The 23,754-nt window shown below is 43.1% G+C and overlaps 1 protein-coding gene across 4 annotated transcripts in view; it reads left to right on the top strand.

Annotated features, from left to right (window-relative positions):
* The window catches only part of LOC110499015 (glutamate receptor ionotropic, delta-1-like), a 428,806-nt gene that overhangs the window by 306,690 nt on the left and 98,362 nt on the right, over nucleotides 1–23,754 (top strand). The window contains exon 1 of one of the 4 annotated variants that reach the window (XM_090212431.1): nucleotides 16,031–16,161. The exons of the other annotated variants lie outside the window; for them this stretch is intronic. Coding sequence (XP_090068557.1) covers nucleotides 16,114–16,161 — 48 coding nt within the window. The 5' untranslated portion in view covers nucleotides 16,031–16,113. Of the gene's footprint in view, nucleotides 1–16,030; nucleotides 16,162–23,754 lie in introns of those variants that run through there. 4 annotated transcript variants of the gene reach the window in all.

The raw sequence follows: 23,754 nt of genomic DNA, 5'->3' as shown, positions 1-23,754 counted from the left end.
GAATGGAAGACAAAGCCTCTTCCTTTCTTCAAGATTTGGCATGGGCCCTCAGATCCTCAAAATGTTATACAGCTGCGCTATTGACAGCATCTTGACTGGCTGCATCACCGCTTGGTATGGCAACTGCTTGGCATTCGACCGCATGGTGCTACAGCTCCCTGCCATCCAGAACCTCTATACCAGGCGGAGACAGAGGAATGCCCGGGAAATTGTCAAAGACCACATTCGCATACGCTGCTGCTACTCTGTGTATTATCTATCCTGATTGCCTAGTCACATTTACCCCTACTGTACCTCCATGTACATATTACGTGAACTACCTCGTACCCCAGCACATTGTCTCAGTACCAGTACTCCTTGTGGATATAGCCTCTATTGTGTTACTATTGTTTTTTTCTTTTTTTCTACTCTTTTTTTTACTCCGCATTGTTGGGAAAGGGCTCGTAAGTAAGAACTTCACAGTAAAGTCTACACCTGTTGTGTTGGTGCATGTGACAAATACAATTTGATTGATTTTACTTGTATACACTGACTCAGAGGTGCCCCGTGGCACTCACTGATGCCACAACATGCACAGACAAGGTGACACCAGCGGAATCTGTGAAATCAGTAGCTTTCACTTTCAATTAGCCTGCAGCTGAGAGAGGGAGGGAGAGGCAGAGGGAGAAGGGGAAGGGAAAGAGAGAGAGAGAGAGTGAGGGAGTGGAGTGGAGTGGAGTGGAGTGGAGTGAGTGAGAGAGAGAGAGAGAGAGAGAGAGAGAGAGAGAGAGAGAGAGAGAGAGAGAGAGAGAGAGAGAGAGGAGGGCGGGGAGAGAGAGGGAGAGAGGAGGGCGGGGAGAGACAGGGAGAGAGGAGGGTGGGGAGAGAGAGGGAGAGAGGAGGGCGGGGAGAGAGAGAGAGAGAGAGAGGTGAAGGAGAGAGGGCGGGGAGATGGAGAGAGAGAGAGATGGCATAGAAGTGGATGGGAGAGGGGGAAGGGCAAGAGAAAGGGGTGAAGGAGAGAGGAGGGCGGGGAGATGGAGAGAGAGGGCGGAGAACAGGAGGCAGTTTGAAAGAGGGGGAAAAAAGAGGGAGTGAGGGCACAGATGATCCATTATATTGACCAGATACTCAAGTGGCTGCTCTAACAATGGAAAGAAATGTCTTAAAAAAAAAATGGAAAGCAAGATCAGGTGGGACCATTCTAGCCAATGAGAGGGCAGATACGCATGTGATTAACAGGCACAACTCCGATATAAAGTGTTTTTTTTTCTCAAAGTTGCCTGGATGTCATGTGTCCTACTTATATCAGTGCACTTGTAACAACCTAAGCATTACGAAACTTTGATTAGATCAAATAAGCCGCGCAAATCAAATAGCAAATTTGCCATTACATTTTTTTGGACCAAATTCGACACTCTCTCATTAACCACGCTTATATGCAAACAGTATTCCGGATATTAGCTCATATCCCGCTTAAGGTCTTATTCGAGATAAGGTGATTACATGCACCTTTGATATCCCACTCACGAGTAACCCTGTGTCCATGAATACACTGAATTATTCCTCATTTAAGGTCATATAGGTTGAATGGAATACTAACTGAAATCTGGACACTGACTGTATGGTCTAATAACCTCTCACATGTAGCCTAAGGCTTCAGTGATAATGCCCGAGAACCCGGTTTTTAGAGGATATATTGGCATGGGTGTCGTTAGGCCCGAGACAAACTTCCTCATTGACTCCTCGTTTGGTGAGAAAAAACAACAACAACAACAAAAAACCACCATCTGCTGGAGTACACAGATTTTTTTTTGTCCCAGTTATCCCTCTCGCTTTGTCTCTTCCTTTCTGGTGAGGGGAAGAGAGGAGAACGAGAGGGGGGGGGGGGGGGGGGGGTAAAAGAGAGGAAACAAGCTGCTGTGAACTCATTGCCCTGGCTGGCATGGCAGGCTTGGCATCGGTACAGGAGTTAGGGGACGGACGGGGCTAAAAGCCAGCAGGGCTGCTATCAAAGCACGTTTGTTTCTGCGGCCCTCCCTGTATTACTTATCAGGACTAATCATTTTTGAAACATTGCCCTTTTCCTTTGTCATTTGATCTCGATCAGAATGATGCGTGTAGTAGGGCTTATAGAGAGGGTGTGATCAGGGCCTACACATATATCATCCTTCAAGAGGGAAACTGTTCCATTGCACACGACAGTTTGGCGTTGGCTACACAGCAAGCTGCAGACAGTACCTCCCTCAGACAACAGCAGTACATGCTGCATGCAGGCTGAATTTCACACGATCTGAAATTTTCAGACAACTCTTATCATTTTGTTCTAAATGTCTTTGGGCATAAGCAGTACCAGATCTCCATACATGTTTGATCCCAAATGTAGTTTTGTATCACCCACGCATCGCCATCATCCCCATGCCCCCGCACTTCACACACTACCATGGGGGCAATGCTACCTACGCACTCCCATCCCACACAGCCACGCACGCACACACACACACACCTCCCCTCTGAATGGCATTGTCAGTAAAAATCCTGTGTTTAGTGTTACCTTAGGGATCTTCTGGAATTATCTGGAGGCATTTGGTCTGCTTGTCACGGAGAGGGAGATGTTTATTCATACTGTACTTTCCCTTTGACTGAAGCTACACAGTTCTATCCAGATGGGCTTTTGGATGTCGGCTTTTGTAAGGAACTCGGTCAGAAGTTTGCGAGAATGGCTTAGGAGGAGGATACAATCCAATTGTTGGGTCGACGCTGCAGGATGTGTGTGGTCTTTTTCATTCTGGCCTCTCTCCAATTTCCTCAAGGTGGTGGAAATCCGTTTTTGCAATGTGATTTTGGAACTCCATCATACTGTTTTAAATGTCTTTGGGCTTATACAGTACCGGTCTACACAGAGGTCTTGACGTGAGAGGAAATACTCGGATATCACACAACCTCTTCGTTGATGCCAACGAGTTAATTTAACAGGCTGGCAACGGTTAATATTCCCAATCTCCTGTTGAGGTTTACTGTCGTGGGTAGGATTAGAGGATTTGAGCCTTCTGAGTGACTTTACCATGAGCCATTGACCGGGCCAAAGCGCTCCCAAAAACAGATTCTCTGTCATGCGGTTTGAGCTATTTGACCTGATTTGACATTTTCATGTACTGATATAATCAGTGCTCCTATCATTTATTTTGTTTACCCATCTGGCAGTTGGGAGCATTTTGCTGACTTGCACATCAAGTAGAATGACAACTACCACCCAGCCCCAAGCAGTAAACAGCATGAGCCGTGAATACTGAGGACAACATGGTGGTAGAGGCACAAGAATGTAATCACTTTCACACAGAGGCTCACCGTGATGGTAGACCTGCTTGGCAGGGGAGAGCGTGAGGTGGAAACACACGGGTGGAAATGAGACAAGGACAGATGAGGTGGTCCACAGCGCCCTGGCCGACCCCCTGCCGTGGCTGCTCCCTGCTCACACTGAGCAGGGACTGATAAACCTGGGGCAGTCTGGGAAAGAGGAGGAGGGGATGACGGTGATGCTCGCCCCTACCTACCGTGCACTGTGTAGCCAGCTGAACTTGAAGGAGCCGTCGTTGTACTGAAGTAGCACTATTCCACTCCAGCAGCACAACCCACCCACTGACAATTAGTGTACACCTCCTATTATTCTCCCACTTCTACATCTCACACACCCCTACCAGCCCCCCCCCCCCCCCCCCCAGTCCCTCAACACTCATCCCACTCTACCGCCCCCGCAGTGTCTCACACAATCAATTCAACGAGGGCCCTATTTTCTGGCCGACCCTACCTCGCTGTATGCTCCACTGGCACAAAACACTGCTAACACACACAGGACGAGGAAATAAAATGGTTATTCCTCGAGCTGCTGGCGGGGAGTGTTGTGCCAGACAGACGCCTTTCTCTCTCTCTCTCTCTCTCTCTCTCTCTCTCTCTCTCTCTCTCTCTCTCTCTCTCTCCCTCCCTTTCCTTCTCTCTCTCTCTCACTCTCTCTCTCCGTTCCTTCTCCTCCACTCTCTCTCTGTATTTCTCGCCCTCTCTCTCGTTGTCTCTCTGTTCCTCGCCCTTATTGTTGATGCGATCACAGAAATATTCAGAGGATGGAGAGCGGTAGCGTTCTGTACAGTTCTTATTGCCTCATTGGTAGACACACACACACAGAGAAGGGATTCTGGTTGTGGATTATGAATGCTTTGCCACCTGACAATAAGTGTCATCTTCTGAGCATGACTTCCAGCGATTCAATCACGCTGGATTGCAGTTCAATTCACTGCTTTAAATCTGCGGTATAGCCAATGTAAAACATATCTGTGGTATAGCCAATGTAAAACATATCTGTGGTATAGCCAATGTAAAACATATCTGTGGTATAGCCAATGTAAAGCATATCTGTGGTATAGCCAATGTAAAACATATCTGTGGTATAGCCAATGTAAAACATATCTGTGGTATAGCCAATGTAAAGCATATCTGTGGTATAGCCAATGTAAAACATATCTGTGGTATAGCCAATGTAAAACATATCTGTGGTACAGCCAATGTAAAATATATCTGTGGTACAGCCAATGTAAAACATATCTGTGGTACAGCCAATGTAAAACATATCTGCGGTATAGCCAATGTAAAACATATCTGTGGTATAGCCAATATAAAACATATCTGTGGTATAGCCAATGTAAAACATATCTGTGGTACAGCCAATGTAAAACATATCTGTGGTACAGCCAATGTAAAACATATCTGTGGTATAGCCAATGTAAAACATATCTGTGGTATAGCCAATGTAAAACATATCTGTGGTATAGCCAATGTAAAACATATCTGTGGTATAGCCAATGTAAAACATATCTGTGGTACAGCCAATGTAAAACATATCTGTGGTACAGCCAATGTAAAACATATCTGTGGTATAGCCAATGTAAAACATATCTGTGGTATAGCCAATGTAAAACATATCTGTGGTATAGCCAATGTAAAACATATCTGTGGTACAGCCAATGTAAAACATATCTGTGGTATAGCCAATGTAAAGCATATCTGTGGTATAGCCAATGTAAAACATATCTGTGGTACAGCCAATGTAAAGCATATCTGTGGTACAGCCAATGTAAAGCATATCTGTGGTACAGCCAATGTAAAACATATCTGTGGTATAGCCAATGTAAAACATATCTGTGGTATAGCCAATGTAAAACATATCTGTGGTACAGCCAATGTAAAACATATCTGTGGTAGTACATCGCATGGTGTAGCCAATGTAAAACCCTAATGTAGCTTATTGCTATTTTTCTGAGCCTGTACAGATTAACTATCAAAATAAGGTTGTACTGTTACTGCTACTTAGTATATGAATTCAGAATGAAATACTAGTCTGATTCACACAAACAATCATGTTGGTTTTAATGTGATCTTGGTGGGGGTCAGTATTAGCCTCGTATGCCGGATGGTTCGTACGAGTCTAGGTCCACATAGAGTGCAGTGGGGTCAATTCCATTTCAATTCCAGTCAATTTAGGAAATGCTGAAATTCCAATTCCAATTTTCGCCAATGCTTTTCAATGTGGAAAATTTGGAAGTTGAATTTCTGGTTTATATTATGAATTGACTGGAATTGAAATAGAATGGAACCCAAACCTGGAGTGGAACCATCATCGGCTAATGGAGAATCTATGTGTATTCTACAGGATGTTTCAATACTGCGGCTGGGGTTGTTCTGGAGCACTATCGGGGCATTGACCTCTATCTGCAATCCTACTAATATCTCTCTACTACTATTCTAACAACTCAGATGAATGAACATAGAAATAGAGAGAGGCCATTCTCCATCCTCACTAGTCTCCATACCCTGAGAGAATCTCTTTCCATGCCATCCTGAGCAGAGTAGGGCTTCCCCATTCCCTATTCAAAAACAGGTAATTGTATCATTTTTCAAGCCTTGCCTCTGTCTGAGGCCCTAGCCAGTCCCATTAATCATACTAATGGAGAAGTAAGTGATTTGATATGTAGGCTTTAATCATGTTTTCTTGCGCCACCGTCATTCAAGTCATTCAAGTCATTCAAGTCATTCAAGTCATATCAAGTCATTCAAGTCATTCGAATCATATCAAGCTATTTTTTTTCTATATTTTTTTTTACCTCCGACGGGTCCGAAAGGGCAAAAGACATTTAGAGATGGCCGAATATGCACATTGGTTTATGTACAGAGCGATATTGTTGACTGACTGAAGCGGTGTTGAACGTTATTGCATAATTGACAAGACTAAATGCCCACGTCCAGGTGCAAATAAATGCAGTTAGCTAACGACGTGTGGCAATGTGCGCATGACGTCTCTGTCGTTAGTCGCCTGTGCGAGGTAGGAACAGGAGCTGTCTGGCATGCCGGATAAAGTGTCGATGAGACTCTGAAGCTGGTGGAACTAGTTCTCATTTCCTCCACGTTAAGTGGCCTGCTGCAACCCATCACCCCGTCCATCCCTCTCTCCCTCCTTCCCTCTCTCTCCTGTCGTTTTCACAGAAACCAAACACGGGAGGATTAGTTTGACCGGGCCATGCTGCAGCAAACAAAGCTGTTGCTTGTTGGCCCCTTAATCTGTCATTAAAATCCGATTAGATCCGGAATGAGTATTAATCCACGGCTCTTTCCTCCATCTCTCCTGGAGAGCGGCTGCCTTGGCCAGGCCACACACCCACTGCTCTTGGCTCCCACAGCAGCTGTGGACCGCACAACACACAGTCACTGACCTGTCTTAGATGGAGAGAGAGTGGGGTGGGTGGGGGGGTGGAGGAGAGGGGGTGGAGGAGAGGGGTAGAGCGAGATATAGAGAGAGGGAGACAGAAAGAGAGGGTGGAGAGAGTGACAAAGAGATGGGAAAAGAGAGAGAGAGAAAGGGAGGGAGAAAGAGAAAAGCAAGAGAGGGCTGTGATTTGAGTCCTCCAGGGGATATTCAGACACCTCACCTGTGTATTAAGTCGTTTAGTTAAGATGGTTTATGCCTTTTATTACAGGATTAGAGGATGCAAATGAAGGTGTTGTTTTGGCCCCTGAGGACTCTGTTGCTGTGATTCCAGGTTTTTGAGTACACAGCACATCCTAATGTTCTCTCTGGCCAGATATCCAATTAAGGACATGGGTGAAAGGAGGGGAAAAAACTCCGGAATTTTGCAAGATCGCAACATTTAGTCATCCTTTTGGACAACTACAAAAGCATATTTTATTGAATATCCACCAAACGTTTGGCTCAAGTCTTGTAGTTGAGAGTGGGGTATGTTGAGACCTTTTTAAGTTCAACATCATTAGGGAAATATAGTATTATTTCTAACAAAGATATCTACATTTATTTCAGGATGTGGTATATCCCTGGAAATAATCAGAACTCAAGTAAACATAACAGTTTTGAAAACAGCTTTTCCACAAAAAAAAAATTGGTCTCTTGGCGCAACTTACGGGGTATGGGGTAAGATGAGCAAAGGGATAGGGTAAATTGAGCATTCTTGGGGTCCGTGGGTGATGGTGTCCTGTGACAGTGGGTGATGGTGTCCTGTGACAGTGGGTGATGGAGTCCTGTGACAGAGGGTGATGGTGCTGGTAGGTCAAAGTGTAATTCATGGATGGGGGTGTGGTACAGTGCCTTTGGAAAGTATTCAGACCCCTTGACTTTTTCCACATTTTGTTAAATTACAGCCTTATTCTAAAATGTATTAAATATATTTTTCCCAGGGCCTCCCGGGTGGCGCAGTGGTTCAGTGCGCTGTACTGCAGCGCCAGCTGTGCCACCAGAGACTCTGGGTTCGCGCCCAGGCTCTGTCGTAACCGGCTGCGACCGGGAGGTCCGTGGGGCGACGCACAATTGGCCTAGCGTCGTCCGGGTTAGGGAGGGTTTGGCAGGTAGGGATATCCTTGTCTCATCACGCACCAGCGACTCCTGTGGCGGGCCGTGCGCAGTGCGTGTTGACCAAGGTTGCCAGGTGCACAGTGTTTCCTCCGACACATTGGTGCGGCTGGCTTCCGGGTTGGATGCGCGCTGTGTTAAGAAGCAGTGCGGCTTGGTTGGGTTGTGTATCGGAGGACGCATGACTTTCAACCTTCGTCTCTCCCGAGCCCGTACGGGAGTTGTAGCGATGAGACAAGATAGTAGCTACTAACAATTTGATACCACAAAATTGGGGAGAAATTGTGTAGATTGATGAGGAAAAAAAGCTATTATATCCATTTTAGAATAAGGTGGTAAAAGGGAAGGGGTCTGAATACTTTCCGAATGCACTGTACATGGGCTGCATGGTGTGACTAAAAGCTCCGGAATTTTGCAAGATCGCAACATTTAGTCATCCTTTTGGACAACTACAAAAGCATCACAGGACACCATCACCCACGGACCCCAAGAATGCTCAATTTACCCTATCCCTTTGCTCATCTTACCCCATACCCCGTAAGTTGCGCCAAGAGACCAATTTTTTTTTGTGGAAAAGCTGTTTTCAAAACTGTTATGTTTACTTGAGTTCTGATTATTTCCAGGGATATACCACATCCTGAAATAAATGTAGATATCTTTGTATTGACTATTGACACAAAACTCTGCTTTCACACAGGATTGCATATAGAAATGGGCTTATAAGAACACTTTTTTCACTCACGCATCAACCACTGTTTGAGGAGCCTCTCGCTGAGTGACAGGTAATATTCTGCTCAAACTGAATGCTATGGGCTTTAGAACCATGTTCCTACAGCTACTCAGTGCTTAATTTTAGAAACTAAGTGAAATCTGTTTGGGAACACTGACAGTAACATGTTTTCACAATGAAACGTATTTAATGAAACTGTTAGACAGCCCCCATCTCTGTGTGCTCGAGAAAGGAATGAAGGAGAGAGAGGAGGAAATGGAATGCACAGTGGTGAGACATTCTCTAGCCAAAAGGTAATGTGTCAGCCTATCAATTATGAAACTATAAAAAATTACCTATTACTAGGCTATTCAAGATCAAATACAAATTCACTATAATTGTAGGCTAACTCTGTAAATAAGCCGCCCTGCACAATCAGTGAACCAACAGCATCGCCTAGGCCTATATGTTCTCTCCCAGACTCATGGATAGAAAGTTTGGAGCATAGGGTAAGGTAACCGGTCTATTCAGTATGCATACTGTAATAATACAGTACACACAGTAATTTTGTATTTATTTTAGAGCATAGGCTAGACCAATTATATACAAAAGACAACTTACATCTGTTTATTTTTGTATGTTTTTCTGCTATGCGTAATATGCAGTAGGCTATTAGGCCATGTATTGTATAACGGCACATTCATTATTTTAATTCAGTTTTTTTTTTCGGGCTTGGGCTCATATATAGGCCTATGCATAAGCTCTAATATGTGTATGGGTGTTCTACATGCAACATCTTAAATGGTTTGAATTAATCATCACCATAGAAAGTGCTGTCGATTTCGTTGTATTTGACTTTGAAACAACATCCACATCAACCATGTTTTCCACTCAGTTTCAATCTGTTGTTGAACTTCTTAATTCCAATTGATCATCACAGTGAGGTCAAAATTTTTATTTGCATTGATGTCAGAGTGGTTAGAGGGACAATAGAGACCTGAGTACCAGGCCATTAGCGATATGACGGTCGTTAGCGAGTTGGGTACTACCAACGCATGTCCAGAGTGCATTAAAGGAGATTACCGTAACTCAATAGTCACTTGGAATTTGACTGCGGTCATGACTCATGACTGCCGTTGTGGTGGTAATAGGGTCACCGCAACAGCCCTAGTCACATGATTACTTCTGTATATGGTTTCCTAGAAAAGTGGATAGCTCAACTAACCCTTTGTCTCAACTGATCCCACTCTCCCCTAATATGGCACCATGTGATCCCTGTTTTGGGATCACAGTAGTAAAAATCAATGGGCCATTCTCCCTCCCATAGTGTGTCTAAGGTGGTAATCAGCCTCTCAGGCCCTGTAATGGAGGTGTGTGTGGAACAGTGGCAGGTTTAGGCACTATTGCTCACTGGGTTCATATTCACAGTAATGTGATGATGGGTGGCCCAGTCTCAACTGAGCTGGTATTTATAAATGTGATTGATTATCACCGAGAAATAAAGGAGAGCAAAGATTTTATATCCTAATTCCAGTGGCAGGTGGATGTTTATATTCCCCTCACATCCCATGCTGTGGAAAGGAAGGTGGTGCGAAATTGAGTCTCGTTCCCAGTCATGCGTGTTATAGCGTCCTGCTTCAGAGAGGCTCGTAAAGGGTCAAGTGGCTCACGCACACGCACACATGCGCATGCTCACGCACACACAAACATTAACCACTTGATTTGAATTCCCTGCCTCTGGTCTTGTGTGTATGAATGAATTGCCTTAGGAAATAGACACATCATTTACCATAGCCTAACTGCATCCCTTGGGACACTACTGGGCAAATGTATCTGACATGTATGTCTGTCTGAGCATGAAAATTAAAGTAAACACTATGTACACAGATATTTCCCAGAATAAAAGGGAATGACGCTCTGAATTTTGAATGAGTCTGGAATTGTATGACTTATTGATTTGAAATGAGTGTCATGTACCCAATTGTCAAGGCTCAGGAGAAGACCCAGATGGCGACAGTTTCAAAGTAACAAAAGTGTATTACTAAAATAGGGCAAACGACAGGTCAAAGGCAGGCAGAGGTCAGTAATCCAGAGCAGAGTCCGAAAGGTACAGAACAGCAGGCAGGCTCAGGGTCAGGGCAGGCAGAATGGTCAAAACCAGGAAAAATAGAAAGCAGGAACTAGAGAATGACAGGAGCACAGGAAAAACACTGGTAGACTTGATGAAACAAAACGAACTGGCAACAGACAAACAGAGAACACGGGTAGAAATACACTGTGAATAATGAAGAAGTTGGGCGACACCTGGAGGTTTTTTATTTTTTATTAATGAATGAGTTTGTTCAATGTTATGGTTTGATTCTTTAACTCATATGGGGCGGTGGACAGCTGTGCACAGTGCTAGCCAGGCACTGTAGCAGCCAACATATCTATTTGCATATTGTCACTTACATACTGTTTCCTAAGACAAATCATGTGTCTGACATGTCCAACGACTCAGTTTGTCGGAGCATGGTGCTTAACCTCTACAGAATCGGTGGGTCCCCCGCTGGACACTTGAGCTAACGTAGGCTAATGCGATTAGCATGAGGTTGTAAGTAACAAAAAATCCCAGGACATAGACATATCTGATATTGGCAGAAAGCTTACATTTTTGTTAATCTAACTGCACTGTCCAATTTACAGTAGCTATTACCGTGAAAGAATACCATGCTATTGTTTGAGGAGAATGCACAGTTCTGAACATAAAAATGTATTAATAAACCAATTAGGCACATTTGGGCAGTCTTGATACAACATTTTCAACAGAAATGCAATGGCCAAAATCTAAATTGTGCCTGGGTTGGAATAATACATTATGGCCTTTCTCTTGCATTTCAAAGATGATGGTACAAAAAATACACAAAAAAACACATGGTTCTCTCTTTGTATTATCTTTTACTATATCTAATGTGTTCTCCTACATTAATTTCACATTTCCACAAACTTCAAAGTTTTTCGTTTTGAATGGTATCAAGAATATGCATATCGTTGCTTCAGGTCCTGAGATACAGGCAGATAGATTTGCTGTAACGGGGTGAGTGACTGGTTGCTGGGAAGTCAGGCACAGGAGAGCAGAGATGGGTGATAACAGGAGAACTTTAATATACACCCTGGCCCAAAGGCACAGGCGAGGCAGCACAATGCACAACCACGGTAACATGAACCGGATTAAACAAAACAAACAAACCTAGGTTTGAAACAAACCTAGCGCAAGCCAGCCTGTAGCGTAACACCCTACACAAAGAACAATTCCACACACAGACATGGAGGATGAGATCTGATGAGGGAATGTGAACCAAGTGTGCGGGAAAACAAGACAAAACAAATGGAAAATGAAAGGTGGCGCGGCGATGGCTAGACCGGTGACGTCGACCGCCAAATGCTGCCCGAACAAGGAGAGGGACCGACTTCGGCGGAAGTAGTGACATTTGGGTATGTCATTTTAGGTGAATTTCTTTTTTTAAAAGGGGCTAATTGTTAAAATAGCAATTTCTTTGTGGATTTTGATGTGTTCTTGGGTATTCTGTCTTGCTGGAAGATCCACTTGCGATCAATTTTCCGCCTCCTGGAAAAGGTAACCCGGCATTTGGCTGAAATGTTAATGGTTATTTGACCATTTCAGTCTCCAGACTTTTTTGGAGCATACAATAAAGTTCAGTATTTGAATTATATATTTTACAGAGTAATTCTTCTCTTCTTTATCAAAGGTATCAGTAATTCCTGACCCCACTCTACATGTAACTACCAAAATAAAGGAAACACATAAAGTGTCTTAATTGGGCGTTGGGCCATGGCAAAAATAGATTGGCGTAGATTCTACAAGTGTCTGGAACTCTATTGGTTAACACATTGATAAATACCAGCTCGGTTGACACTGGCCAACATTCTTCCCCGAGATTTGGTGTTTTGTTGGTGGATGGTGGAAAAAGCTATCTCAGGCATGGCTCCAGAATCTCTCATAACACACACACTTTAAAGTCCCTATGCTCCTTTGGCTGCGTTTACACAGCCAGCCCAATTCTGATATTTTCCCATTGATTGGTCTTAGCCATGGTAGCAAAAAATATTGTGCAACAGGACATTTTCTAACATGACCCTAAGTATTAACTCAGGAACCACACCTGTGTGGAAGCACCTACTATCAATATACTTTAAAACTCTCATTTTCTCATGCGTTTGCTTAATTTTGGCAGTTACCTGTACATATCGGATTAAAAGCAGCAGGACATTAAAAGGACAGTGTTTTTCATCCCTCTTTCTGAAGGGATTGGAAGCCAACCGGCAACATTTCATCCTACTGATCCCCATCCATCACTCCCTTCTATTCCTCTCTGCCTCCTCTAGCCTCTACAAGACTCTCCTATCTGCATAATGTAGTCAAGTGCTAGTTTCTGATGGCAGCTGCCCTTCAAAGCGCTATCTGCCATCCTGGCAATCTGGCTCTGGGGGTCATCCCCTGGAGACGGGGCCATCCCCCAAATCTATTTCAAAAAGGTTTCATATTTGCATTCAGTCTCTGTTGTTCATTCAGTTAAGCCTTCACTAGATTGAGCTATAATTGAGGCCAATGCTAGCCTCTCTCTTCTGCAGTCTTAACGCAGGTGTTTATTACATTTGCCATTTCAACACTCTGGTTGTGGCCATTCAATCACCCAGAATGCATTTGACTGGCCTCTCCATGATTCTAAATAGATATTTGCTATAGCTCATATACTATACTCACCCATGTCCAAGACTTCTAGGAAGAATATGATGATGAAAACAAGGTCTTTACCTTGGAAACTGGCCATTTCATTATGATCTACAGTCTGAGTGGCACCTCATCGTCAACATCTGTGGCAGAGCAAAAAACTACCGGCTTCATTTAGTCAAGCCTGGGAAGAGTTTAATACTGTATCATTCCTTCCCCACAATGAGAATACTTTCTTAAATTGATATGCAGTTTAGTTCAGAGGAGGAGCTAAAGGAGGACGGGCTCATGGATAGAATGGAATAATGGATAGAATGGAATAATTGGAATGGTTTCTAAATCCATCAAACATATGGAAACCACATGTTCAACTCGGTTCCATAAATTCCATTCCAGGCATTACAATGAGCCCGTCCTCCAATAGCTCCTCCCACCAGCCTTCTCTGGTTTAGTTACATTTAGGCTACGACAGCCAACATATATGATATTACACCCCCCCCCCCCCAAAAAAAAAATACTTATTGGTTTCCTTACTCAATCTATGGACAGTTAAGACATCAATCAATGGCCACTGCCTCCAAATAATTTAGTACGTTGGCATGAACTATCCCTTTACGCACCCAAAATTGAAATGACACATCAACACATTCAGAGAAATAGCTTAAAAGATTTCAACAAGAAACCCCAATCACCAGTCAAAGCCATTGTCTTGGCCGATCCAAAGCTTGACAAGGTTTTCAGCCCAGCCACACACAGACGCAAAACCCCAGATCTGATATCTAAATACGAATCTGAGCAGACAGACAGACTCTATAACAAGAGCTGCTGTGCCGCCTCACCAGCTGGCTGGGCTCATACAGGATGGAGGAAAGTGTAAGACTATGGCATAGACACCTTATTGTCTGAGGCAGCTGTCACTACTGTCATATTGTGCTCTTACATTGTCCCCTTTATCCCCTCAACCAGAACTCTGAGTAGCGAGTCTGGAGTCTGTCATAGTCACCCGGGCTCATTGTGGACTGTTTGGGACATGATGAGGGAACAGGGGGAAGAGAGGGAAAGAGAGAATGATGGAGGGGGAGGGGGTGGATAAGAATGGGAGTGTTTATTGTGAGGTTGCTGGGAAGTTTTCTCTCCCTCAGCGGAGATGAGGTGCTCTCTCTCTCTGGGAGTGACAGTGTGCCGCAGCTGTGATGTCCCACTGGAAACACAGGCAGCCACAGAATTATGAAGGCATCATGCAATAGCTGTCAATCTGGATGCCTGGGCCATGTGGTGAGCAGGCAAACAGGCAGCAGATACAGGCTGGATTCAGTAGAGGAAAAACAAGGAGACTGCAGTCCAGTAGTAGGCTTTACAGAACGGAAAGATTGGGCTGCAGTAATGTAGTAGGGCATGGATAATAATAGTAATAAATTAGACTGTGGCCAATGTTATTACCATAGGTTTGCAATCTTACCTATTAAATATTAGCCGGGTCAAAGTATGATGTTGTTTGTTTCATGGAATTATCTTCTGTGTAACACATTATCTTAAATAGATTAAACCTCAAATCTGTTCCCCACTCTGTGATTCACCATGGACAAAATGCCCTGAGTCTATAATCAGTGCAAAAAGGCCTCATTTTCAACAGTCAGACAATGAAGGAGTCATGATCTATTTCAAAGCCCCATTAGATGCTTTGTCTGAGCCATGTTTGTCATCCTCTCACTCCAACCCTTTCATTAAAGTCGAGCCATTCAGCAGCCCTGCCGCACCAAGATTGTATTATTGTTGACAATGGTGTTTAATGTACAGCCTTGTTATCAGCCTAGTAGCATTGTAATAGTTGCTTATCTGTTGTATAACCTATTTTTTTTTAATTAAGTGTATTGTCTTCTTTGATCCACAGCCAGTGGAGCACAGGCAGTGATGACCATATTTATCTCTAAAATATTCATTTTTTGTTTTTTCACTGTATCCAAGGAGCTTTATCCAGGTTTATTAAGGGGCGACTAGAGACAAAAATACTGTGTTGTTCCATCTGCTCAATTTCTCTTGCTCCAAATCCTATCTGCTCCTCTGCAAATCGGTTTAAGTGCAGAGCATGTCTCTCCTGCATTAGGATATTGTCAAACCTTTGAAGAGCTGGTTTGCGGGTTTGTTCCAAGTATAGGAGATAAGAAATGCACGCACACACATACACGTGCATATATACACTAACACACAAACATACAACAGAGATGCTTTAAAATGCTCCTAACTGCTTTAAAATACTCCTAACAAGACATCATGCTCTAGAAATATGAGTCTTAAAACCCATGTCCAGGTTTCAACTACCATCAATACACCCACAAGGGGGAAAAACTTTCCTTTAGGAAACATATAAAAACATCCACCTTGGTAATTGGAAAAAAAAACAGGCTGAAAAATAGAGGTGAAAAGTACATTGAGGTTATACTGTGTGGATGGAGGCTTGCTAAGGCCTAGGAAGACGCAATTTATACCATCTCAAACGAATTTGATCCTGTGATGGGGACTGCATTGAATATGTTATTTATTTTATTTGCATTATATTTAGCTAGGCAAGTCAATTAAGAAGAAATTATTATTTACAATGACTGCCTACCAAGAGGCAAAAGTCCTCCTGTGGGGACTGGGGCTGGGATAAAAAATGTAGGACGAAACTCACATCCCGACAAGAGAGACACCGCTACACTACATAAAGAGAGACCTTAGGCAACAACATAGCATGGCAGCAACACATGACAACAGCACGGTAGCAACCCGACATGGCAGCAACACAACATGGCACAGACATTTTTGGGCACAGACAACAGCACAAAGATCAAAAAGGTAAAGACAACAATACACCACGCGAAGCAGCTACAAGAGTCAGTAAGAGGGTCCTTGATTGAGTCTTTGAATGTAGAGATGAAGCTAAAACGGTCCAGTTTGAGTGTTTTTTTTTTGCAGCTCTTTCCAGGCGCTAGCTGCAGCGAACTCAATAGAGGAGTGGCACAAGGATTGTGTGTGCTTTGAGGACCTTTAACAGAACGCGACTGACAGAACGGGCGTTGTATATGTCCGTCCTTCATGTTTTCCACCACTCCTCTCCTTCTCCAGCTCTAAACTTAGCATTGGGCATGGTTAGATTGAGCACCGAGCTATTTGCAACGAGAGCGTAAGAGCAAACCTATTTTAGGTGTAGGTGTAGGATGAATGAAGGAGAAAAAAAAGGAGAACAAATAGAAAGAGGAATGTGTCAACAACAACAAAAAGGAAAGGGAACAGACTTTTAGGTGTTTAGTATGTGACTTAAGAAAAGGACGGGGAGATCAGCAGATGTTTATTTGACTTCGCTGTCAACGGCGGAGAGAGAGAAGCACGCCCATCTCCCCTTCTGACTTTTTTTTTTTTAGATGACGCTTGAGTCAAGAGGGAATTGTGTGGGGGTGTAGGTTCTCACGGGGACGCGGTCACTGCTCAATCTGAAATGGACAGTGAAATCATCTTTAAAGTCCAATCAAATGCTATTTGTCACATTCGTCGTAAACAACAGGCGTAGACTAACAGAGAAATGTCTACTCACGGGCCCTTCCCAACAATGCAGAGAGAAAATGAAAAAGAAAAAACACAATGAGTAACAATAACTTGGCTATATACACAGGATAGATAAACCGCAGCAGCAGTGTACGTGATGAGTCAAAGGAGTCTGTGCAAAATGGGCCAGCGCAGATAGTCCAGGTAGATATTGGTTAACTATTTACATGCCCCCAATGCTCTTTTTGAATGTATATGATAAATTAGGATTCTGTTCATAAGGCTTGTTAACCCCAGAGCGCAGAGGCAGTCATCTGGACTGCATATTCATTTGAAATTGAAATATCTCTGCGTGTCTTTGATGTGCCACTCGCGGGAGACAGATTGAGTGGGTGGAATATAGTTGTTTCAAGTATACTGTATGTGATTGTAAGTTCAGCATCACTCCAAAAAAAGTATGCAGACGCTATGTGCCCAATTAATGATCTACTTTACATTTCAATACACGTACATTCCAATCACGTTGAACTAACACACAGGCTAAATCAACTTAGTGAAGTTGACAGAATTTCTCTCACGACAGTGGACAGAACCTCCATCTTAAGACATTGGCGTCTGAAGTATCCGCTATAATTGCCGCAACGCAAGCGCAATTAAGCGTACACTGCATCGTAATGCCGACTGTCCATGGGCTGTTGTGCATGTGTATGCGTGTGCAGAGCCAACATGCTTGTCTGTGTATGGTTCATGTGTAAGCGAGAGAAAGATAGAATGGATGTTGGCATGCAGACTCGGGTGCAACTGCGGCCCCTCACCACGAGTTCAGATTTGTGTGGCCCCACCCCCATAGAAGTTGCCCATCCTTGTTCTAGAGACTGCTTTAACCCACACATTTATGAGCTTTACATGCATACTCTCTCAATGTACAGAATAAAGTCAAGGTCTGTTTCAGTCAAACCCGACAGACAGGCCAGTGTTTTTTGCGAAAGTTTGTGTTGCAAAAACTATACTGCCTGTGCACGTTGCACGCTCATGTCTTATTCTGAGAAATGGACGCATCTGGCCTACATATCAGTGGAGTCTACTTGTTGCTTTCACGGTACAGAGACACATTCCCTGGTTTTAGTTGACCATGTTAAAATACATACACTTAGTGCACAAAACATTAGGAACACCTTCCTAATATTGAGATGCACCCCCTTTTGCCCTCAGAACAGCCTCAATTCATCGGGGCGGATTCTGGCCCATATTGACTCCAATGCTTCCCACAGTTGTACTGAGCTGGCTGAATTTCCTTTGGGTGGTGGATCATCGTTGATAAAACGTGAAACTGTTGAGCGTGAAAAACCCAGCAGCATTGCAGTTCTAGACATACTCAAACCAGTTCTACTGGCACCCACAACCACATCCCATTCAAAGGCACACCAATCTTTTGCCTTGCCCATTCACCCTCTGCCTGGCACACATACACAATCAATGTCTCAGTTGTCCTGATGCCTAAAAATCCTTCTTTAACCGTTCTCCTCCCCTTCATCTCCACTGACTGAAGTGGATTTAACAAGTGACATCAATAAGGGATCATAGGTTTCACCTGGATTCACCTGGTCAGTCTATGTCATGGAAAGAGCAGGTGTTCCTAATGTTTTGTACACTCAGTGTACATGTTGGCTTCTTAAATACTGTGGGCTTTATTGACTTGAACCATTCGACCCCCATATGATGACCTGTAAACACAATAACTTACGAGTCTGCATATCAACTCTCTATGTGCTTTCTTAACGTTGCCTCGAAATTTGAACTGAAGGTCACATTCATTATTTATGCCAGAGAGTTGAGAATACAGCCCACAAGATCATGTTGAGTTATCTTCATGAACAGAGAAACGTGTCAACTAAAGATGAGCTGGCGGAGAGTAGGGAAATCAAGTGATGAAATCATCAATTCCTCGCCGTTTGACAACCCTTCAGTTCCCCTCTCGTGGTAGATGGCGAGATTGAAGTCACTGCTCAAAAGCCCTCGTTATCAAGAACAAGAACAGGACCACTACTACAGGGATTTTTCCAGGTACTGCAATCACTGTCCTCCTCGATGCCCATCCATATTGATAGTGGAAAAGGGAAATGAATGACATATCACTGCACCATAGTCTGCCAAGCTTCGAGTTATCAGGACTGGCTGGCTGCAGGGGGCTTCAGAACTATGACTCTTGTTCCGGTCTCATATCCCAGATGCCATGATTGGCTTCTCCACTAGTTGTGTTCAACATGTCAAGTGGTTTTTGTTGCGTTCTTTTGCCTTTTCTCTTGTGCCACTGAACAAAATAGAAGTAAAAAGGGTTCTAGTATGTAGCTATTTACAAGCCATTTCATATGCACTCTGTATTGCACCATGGTTATGTACAGATAGGGAGAGCTGCCGGTTCTATCTCATTCTTGGGATGGCTATTCATCAACTTGCTGTTGTGGCAGATGGACATGTTGCTCCAATTAGAGACTAATATCAGTTGTGTGTATGTGTATGTGTGTAAGTTCAATGAAGGTATCTGAGCAGGAACAGGACGGGGAAATGTACAGACAATGGAACAAACAAATCATCATATTATCAGACATTGGATATGTCAAATCTCCACAAATGTGAATTATAGATACACCATTTAAAAGATGTTCACTTTGAACGTTTGAGGGTAATGTACAGCTCCTTTATGAGCGTGTGGCTTAAAGAGTAGTGTCTCATTCTAATGCAGAACAGGAAACCAAACTCGGCATACAGTTCGGGCCAGTTTCCCAGACACCAAACAGGACTAAAAGGCATGGTCAATATAGATTCTCCATTGAGAACAGGACTAGGCTTAATCTGTTTCTGGGAAACAGTCCCTTAATGTCTGCACCTGAAACGTCACTCATTTTCTATTCAGCCCATTTACCGTGTAGTTTACTTCGATTTTGGTGGAAATTATTCCAATAAAAACCACAAAGAAACATCATTAAAGACTGCAAAATGCAGCTTGGATGCAGCTATGAAGACTGTTGCCATAGTTACACAATATATATTACAAGGTCCTGGCTGAGGGTTTCGCAGGGCCCTCGTCAGCTTTCGGCAAGGACGCAGCAAACAAAATCCATTTGGAATCGGGCTGGTCTGAAATGTGGTATTTCTCTGTGCCTCAATTCTTCTGAGTTCATTATGCTATTAGCGGGTTTTGTTGATGACATTTTTCAACCACCTGTTGAGCAATAACTGTAAACCTCAGAGTGAGAAAATGGCATGTGACAAGAGAGGGAGTGATGCTATTGTTTTGGTTTTCTCAGTGCCACTCTCTCTGGATCTGCATACAATGACGTGATCATGTAATAGCCTTCTGAAGACTTATTTGCTCCCGAGTCAGAGCCTAAGCTTTTGTTCAGCGGGCTAACACAGTTGTGTGGCGCGCAGGACACCAGGATTCAAACACCAATCGGTCACATATGTTAATCAGAAGCATTCATTAGCATGTAAGGAACTGAGTTTAAAACAAATTTTCAATGTTGCACACCTAATGACCTAAACTCATGCGTTAATTCATCTTGAGGCAAAACACATCTTCATCCTTCTTTTCTTTGGTTTCCTTTCTACGAGAGTTGTGTGGTTTGCATATGCATGCTTAACTAGAAAATATATGGAAACCTGTGGATGGGTGGAAATGTATTTATTTTGTCTTTGATTTTAACAGGAAGCATGCTATGGCACATTTTAATTAAACAGCAACATGGATAGCTCAATCATATACAGATATCAGATCTTAACTTGATCACTCTTGGCGCATCAGGAAATTCGAATGAGCCCTGTGAGTCCCTGAAAATGAGCAGTTCTCTTTCTCGTCATGGGCGGAGGTCGAGTCATTGGGATCAGGGCTCGCTATCAAAATAATTGTCACACTCGCTCGCTCATACGCTAGGCTTAAGTCCTATTACTGCAACATGCAAATGTACAAAAATGTATCTGGAATGCAGCAATACACATAAACAACCGTTGTTTTATAAAGCTTAATAACACAAGATAGATAGACATGCAAGTGTCAAGCGTATACTAAGGACAAAATTCTAGGAAGTACTTTTTTTATATTGTACGGAATGCTTGTCAAATAGATAAATCGCCCTTAGTCTGTTCAACAAGTACTATGTTGTTCCAATTTGTAAATACCAAACCAGAGGGCAAACATATCTTGAAAGACTTTGGACTTTAACATTAAGATAACACCAACGGCTTTTTCCCCCCAAAAGTTGTTGCAATTGAGATCCGCTGTGTGGGGGAATTTAGCGCATACTGATGGTTTAACGAGACATCAGCTGGCAATAATCTAGTGACATCGATGGTTGCCACAGGCCCCTTGTTATTTGATTATATTCCAATAGGCTAAATTCTGTAGGATATATATATAGTCACATAATAAAAGGTATGAAAATCAAAAATAGGCTAGCCTACTGTTTCTGTTTCCCTGGCTGAGGTGATGAGCTGATTTGTTCCATCAATTGATTGACAGATGTAGGCCTACTGTAGAACAATAAACTGTCCTCCAGTGTGGATGCTCAACAACATTTTATAGTTAGGCTATGTATGTATATTTTTTAAATGCAACATGTGAAGTTTTGGTCCCATGTTTCATGAGCTGAAATAAAAGATCCCAGAAATGTTCCATACATACAAAAAGCTTATTTCTCTCAAATTGTGTACAAATTTGTTTACATCCCTGTTAGTGAGCATTTCTCCTTTGCCAAGATAATCCATCCACCTGACAGGTGTGGCATATCAAGAAGTCGATTGAACAGCATGATCCTTACACAGGTGCACATTGTGCTTGGGACAATAAAAGGCCCCACTAAAATGTGTAGTTTTGTCACACAATACAATCCCACAGATGTCTCAAGTTTTGAGTGAGCATGCAATTGGCATGCTGACTGCAGGAATGTCCACCAGAGCTGTTGCCAGATAATTAAATGTGAATTTTTCCACTATAAGCCACCTCCAACATCGTTTTAGAAAAATTGTCAGTACGCCCAACCGGCTTCACAACAGCAGACCATGTGTAACCACGCCAGCCAACCTCTACATCTGGCTTCTTCACTTGTAGGATGGTCTGAGACCAGCCACCCAGATAACTGATGAAACTGTGGGTTTGCTCAATCGAATAATTTCTGCACAAAATTCTCACCTTCAATGGCCACTGGCACGCTGGAGAAGTGTGCTCTTCACGGATGAATCTCTGTCTCAATTGTACCGGGCAGATGGCAGACATTGTGTATGGCGTTGTGTGGACAAGCGGTTTGCTGATGTCAATGTTGTGAACAGAGTACCCCATGGTGGGCGGTAGACATAAGCTACAGACAACAATTGCGTTTCATCGATGGCAATTTGAATGCATAGAAATACTGTGACGAGGTCCTGTTGGCCGTTGTCGTGCCGTTCATTCTCTGCCATCAGCTCATGTTTCAGCATAATCTTGCGCGGCCCCATGTCGCAAGGATCTGTACACAATTCCTGGAAGCTGAAAATGGCCCAGTTCTTCCATGGCCTGTATACTCACCAGACGGGTCACCCATTGAGCATGTTTGGGATGCTCTCGATTGACTTGTACGACAGCGTGTTCCAATTCCCGCCAATATCCAGCAACTACTCACAGCCATTGAAGAGGAGTGGGACAACATTGCACAGACCACAATCAACAGCCTGATCAGCTCTATGTGAAAGGAGATGTGTCTCGCTGCATGAGGCAAATGGTGGCCAAATCAGATACTGACTGGTTTTCTGATCCACTCCCCTACCTTTTTTAAAGTTATTTGTGACCGACAGATGCACATTTGTATTCCCAGTCATGTGAAATCCATAGATTACAGCCTAATGAATTCATTTAAATTGACTGATTTCCTTATATGTAATGCACCTCAGAAATATTTTAGAAATGTTTGCATGGTGCGTTTATATTTTTAGTCAGTGTCGTTATCGTCTTTGGTGTTGACTGAAAGCTTGTATTGTGTGGCTTTATTTTTTCATTTCGTAAAGCTGTCAAGGTGTTTATTCATTTCAGGCTACCCAAAGACGATTTTGTTGAGCTGAGACACTTTTCTTTGATGTGTACATTATCAGACTATTCATTTTTACTGATTGGAAACATTTCAATTGAATGCAATTAACTTGTGGCTCAGGTTGGTCACTAGATCGCCCAGCACTCATGAGGCTTGGAGCCGGAGCGCGCTGCTTAGACCACTGCGTTACGGCAGATCACAATGCTCTTGCAAGCACTAAGAATACCATGAATACTGATGATACAAGGCGCATTGTTTTAATCATTTTGTTTTAAGCCTTCCCCAATCCATAGCCTTAACCACTCAGAATGAATGCCTAAACTGTTAACCTTTGAGTTGTTCCTGTTTTAACCCTGTAACCACAGAGAATTAATATGTAGAAAATAGATGTTTTGGGTTCAGTGGCCTTAACCGCAAGAACACACGGCATTGAGGCAACCAAAATAATTATTTCAACCCCTACAAATACAGTACTGTGCAAAAGTTTTAGGCAGGTGTGAAAAACTGCTGTAAAGTAAAAATGCTTTCAAAAATAGACATGTTAATAGTTTATATTTATCAATTAACAAAATGCACAGTGAGTGAACAGAAGAAAAATCTACATCAAATTAATATTTGGTGAGAGCACCCTTTGCCGTCAAAACACCATCAATTCTTCTAGGTACACTTGCATACAGATTTTGAGGGAACTTGGCAGGTAGGTTGGCCCAAACATCTTGGAGAACTAACCACAGTTATTCTGTGGATTTAGGAAGCCTCAGATGATTCTCTCTCTTCATGTAAACCCAGCCAGACTCGATGATGTTCTGTGGGGGCCATACCATCACATCCAGGACTCCTTCTTCTT

The sequence above is a fragment of the Oncorhynchus mykiss genome, chromosome 20, assembly GCF_057628025.1.
Source record: "Oncorhynchus mykiss isolate SJ-2025 chromosome 20, ASM5762802v1, whole genome shotgun sequence".
NCBI classification, from domain to species: Eukaryota; Metazoa; Chordata; class Actinopteri; order Salmoniformes; family Salmonidae; genus Oncorhynchus; species Oncorhynchus mykiss.
Note: the sequence above shows the minus strand (reverse complement) of the source record. Positions and strands in the feature narration are given on the sequence as shown.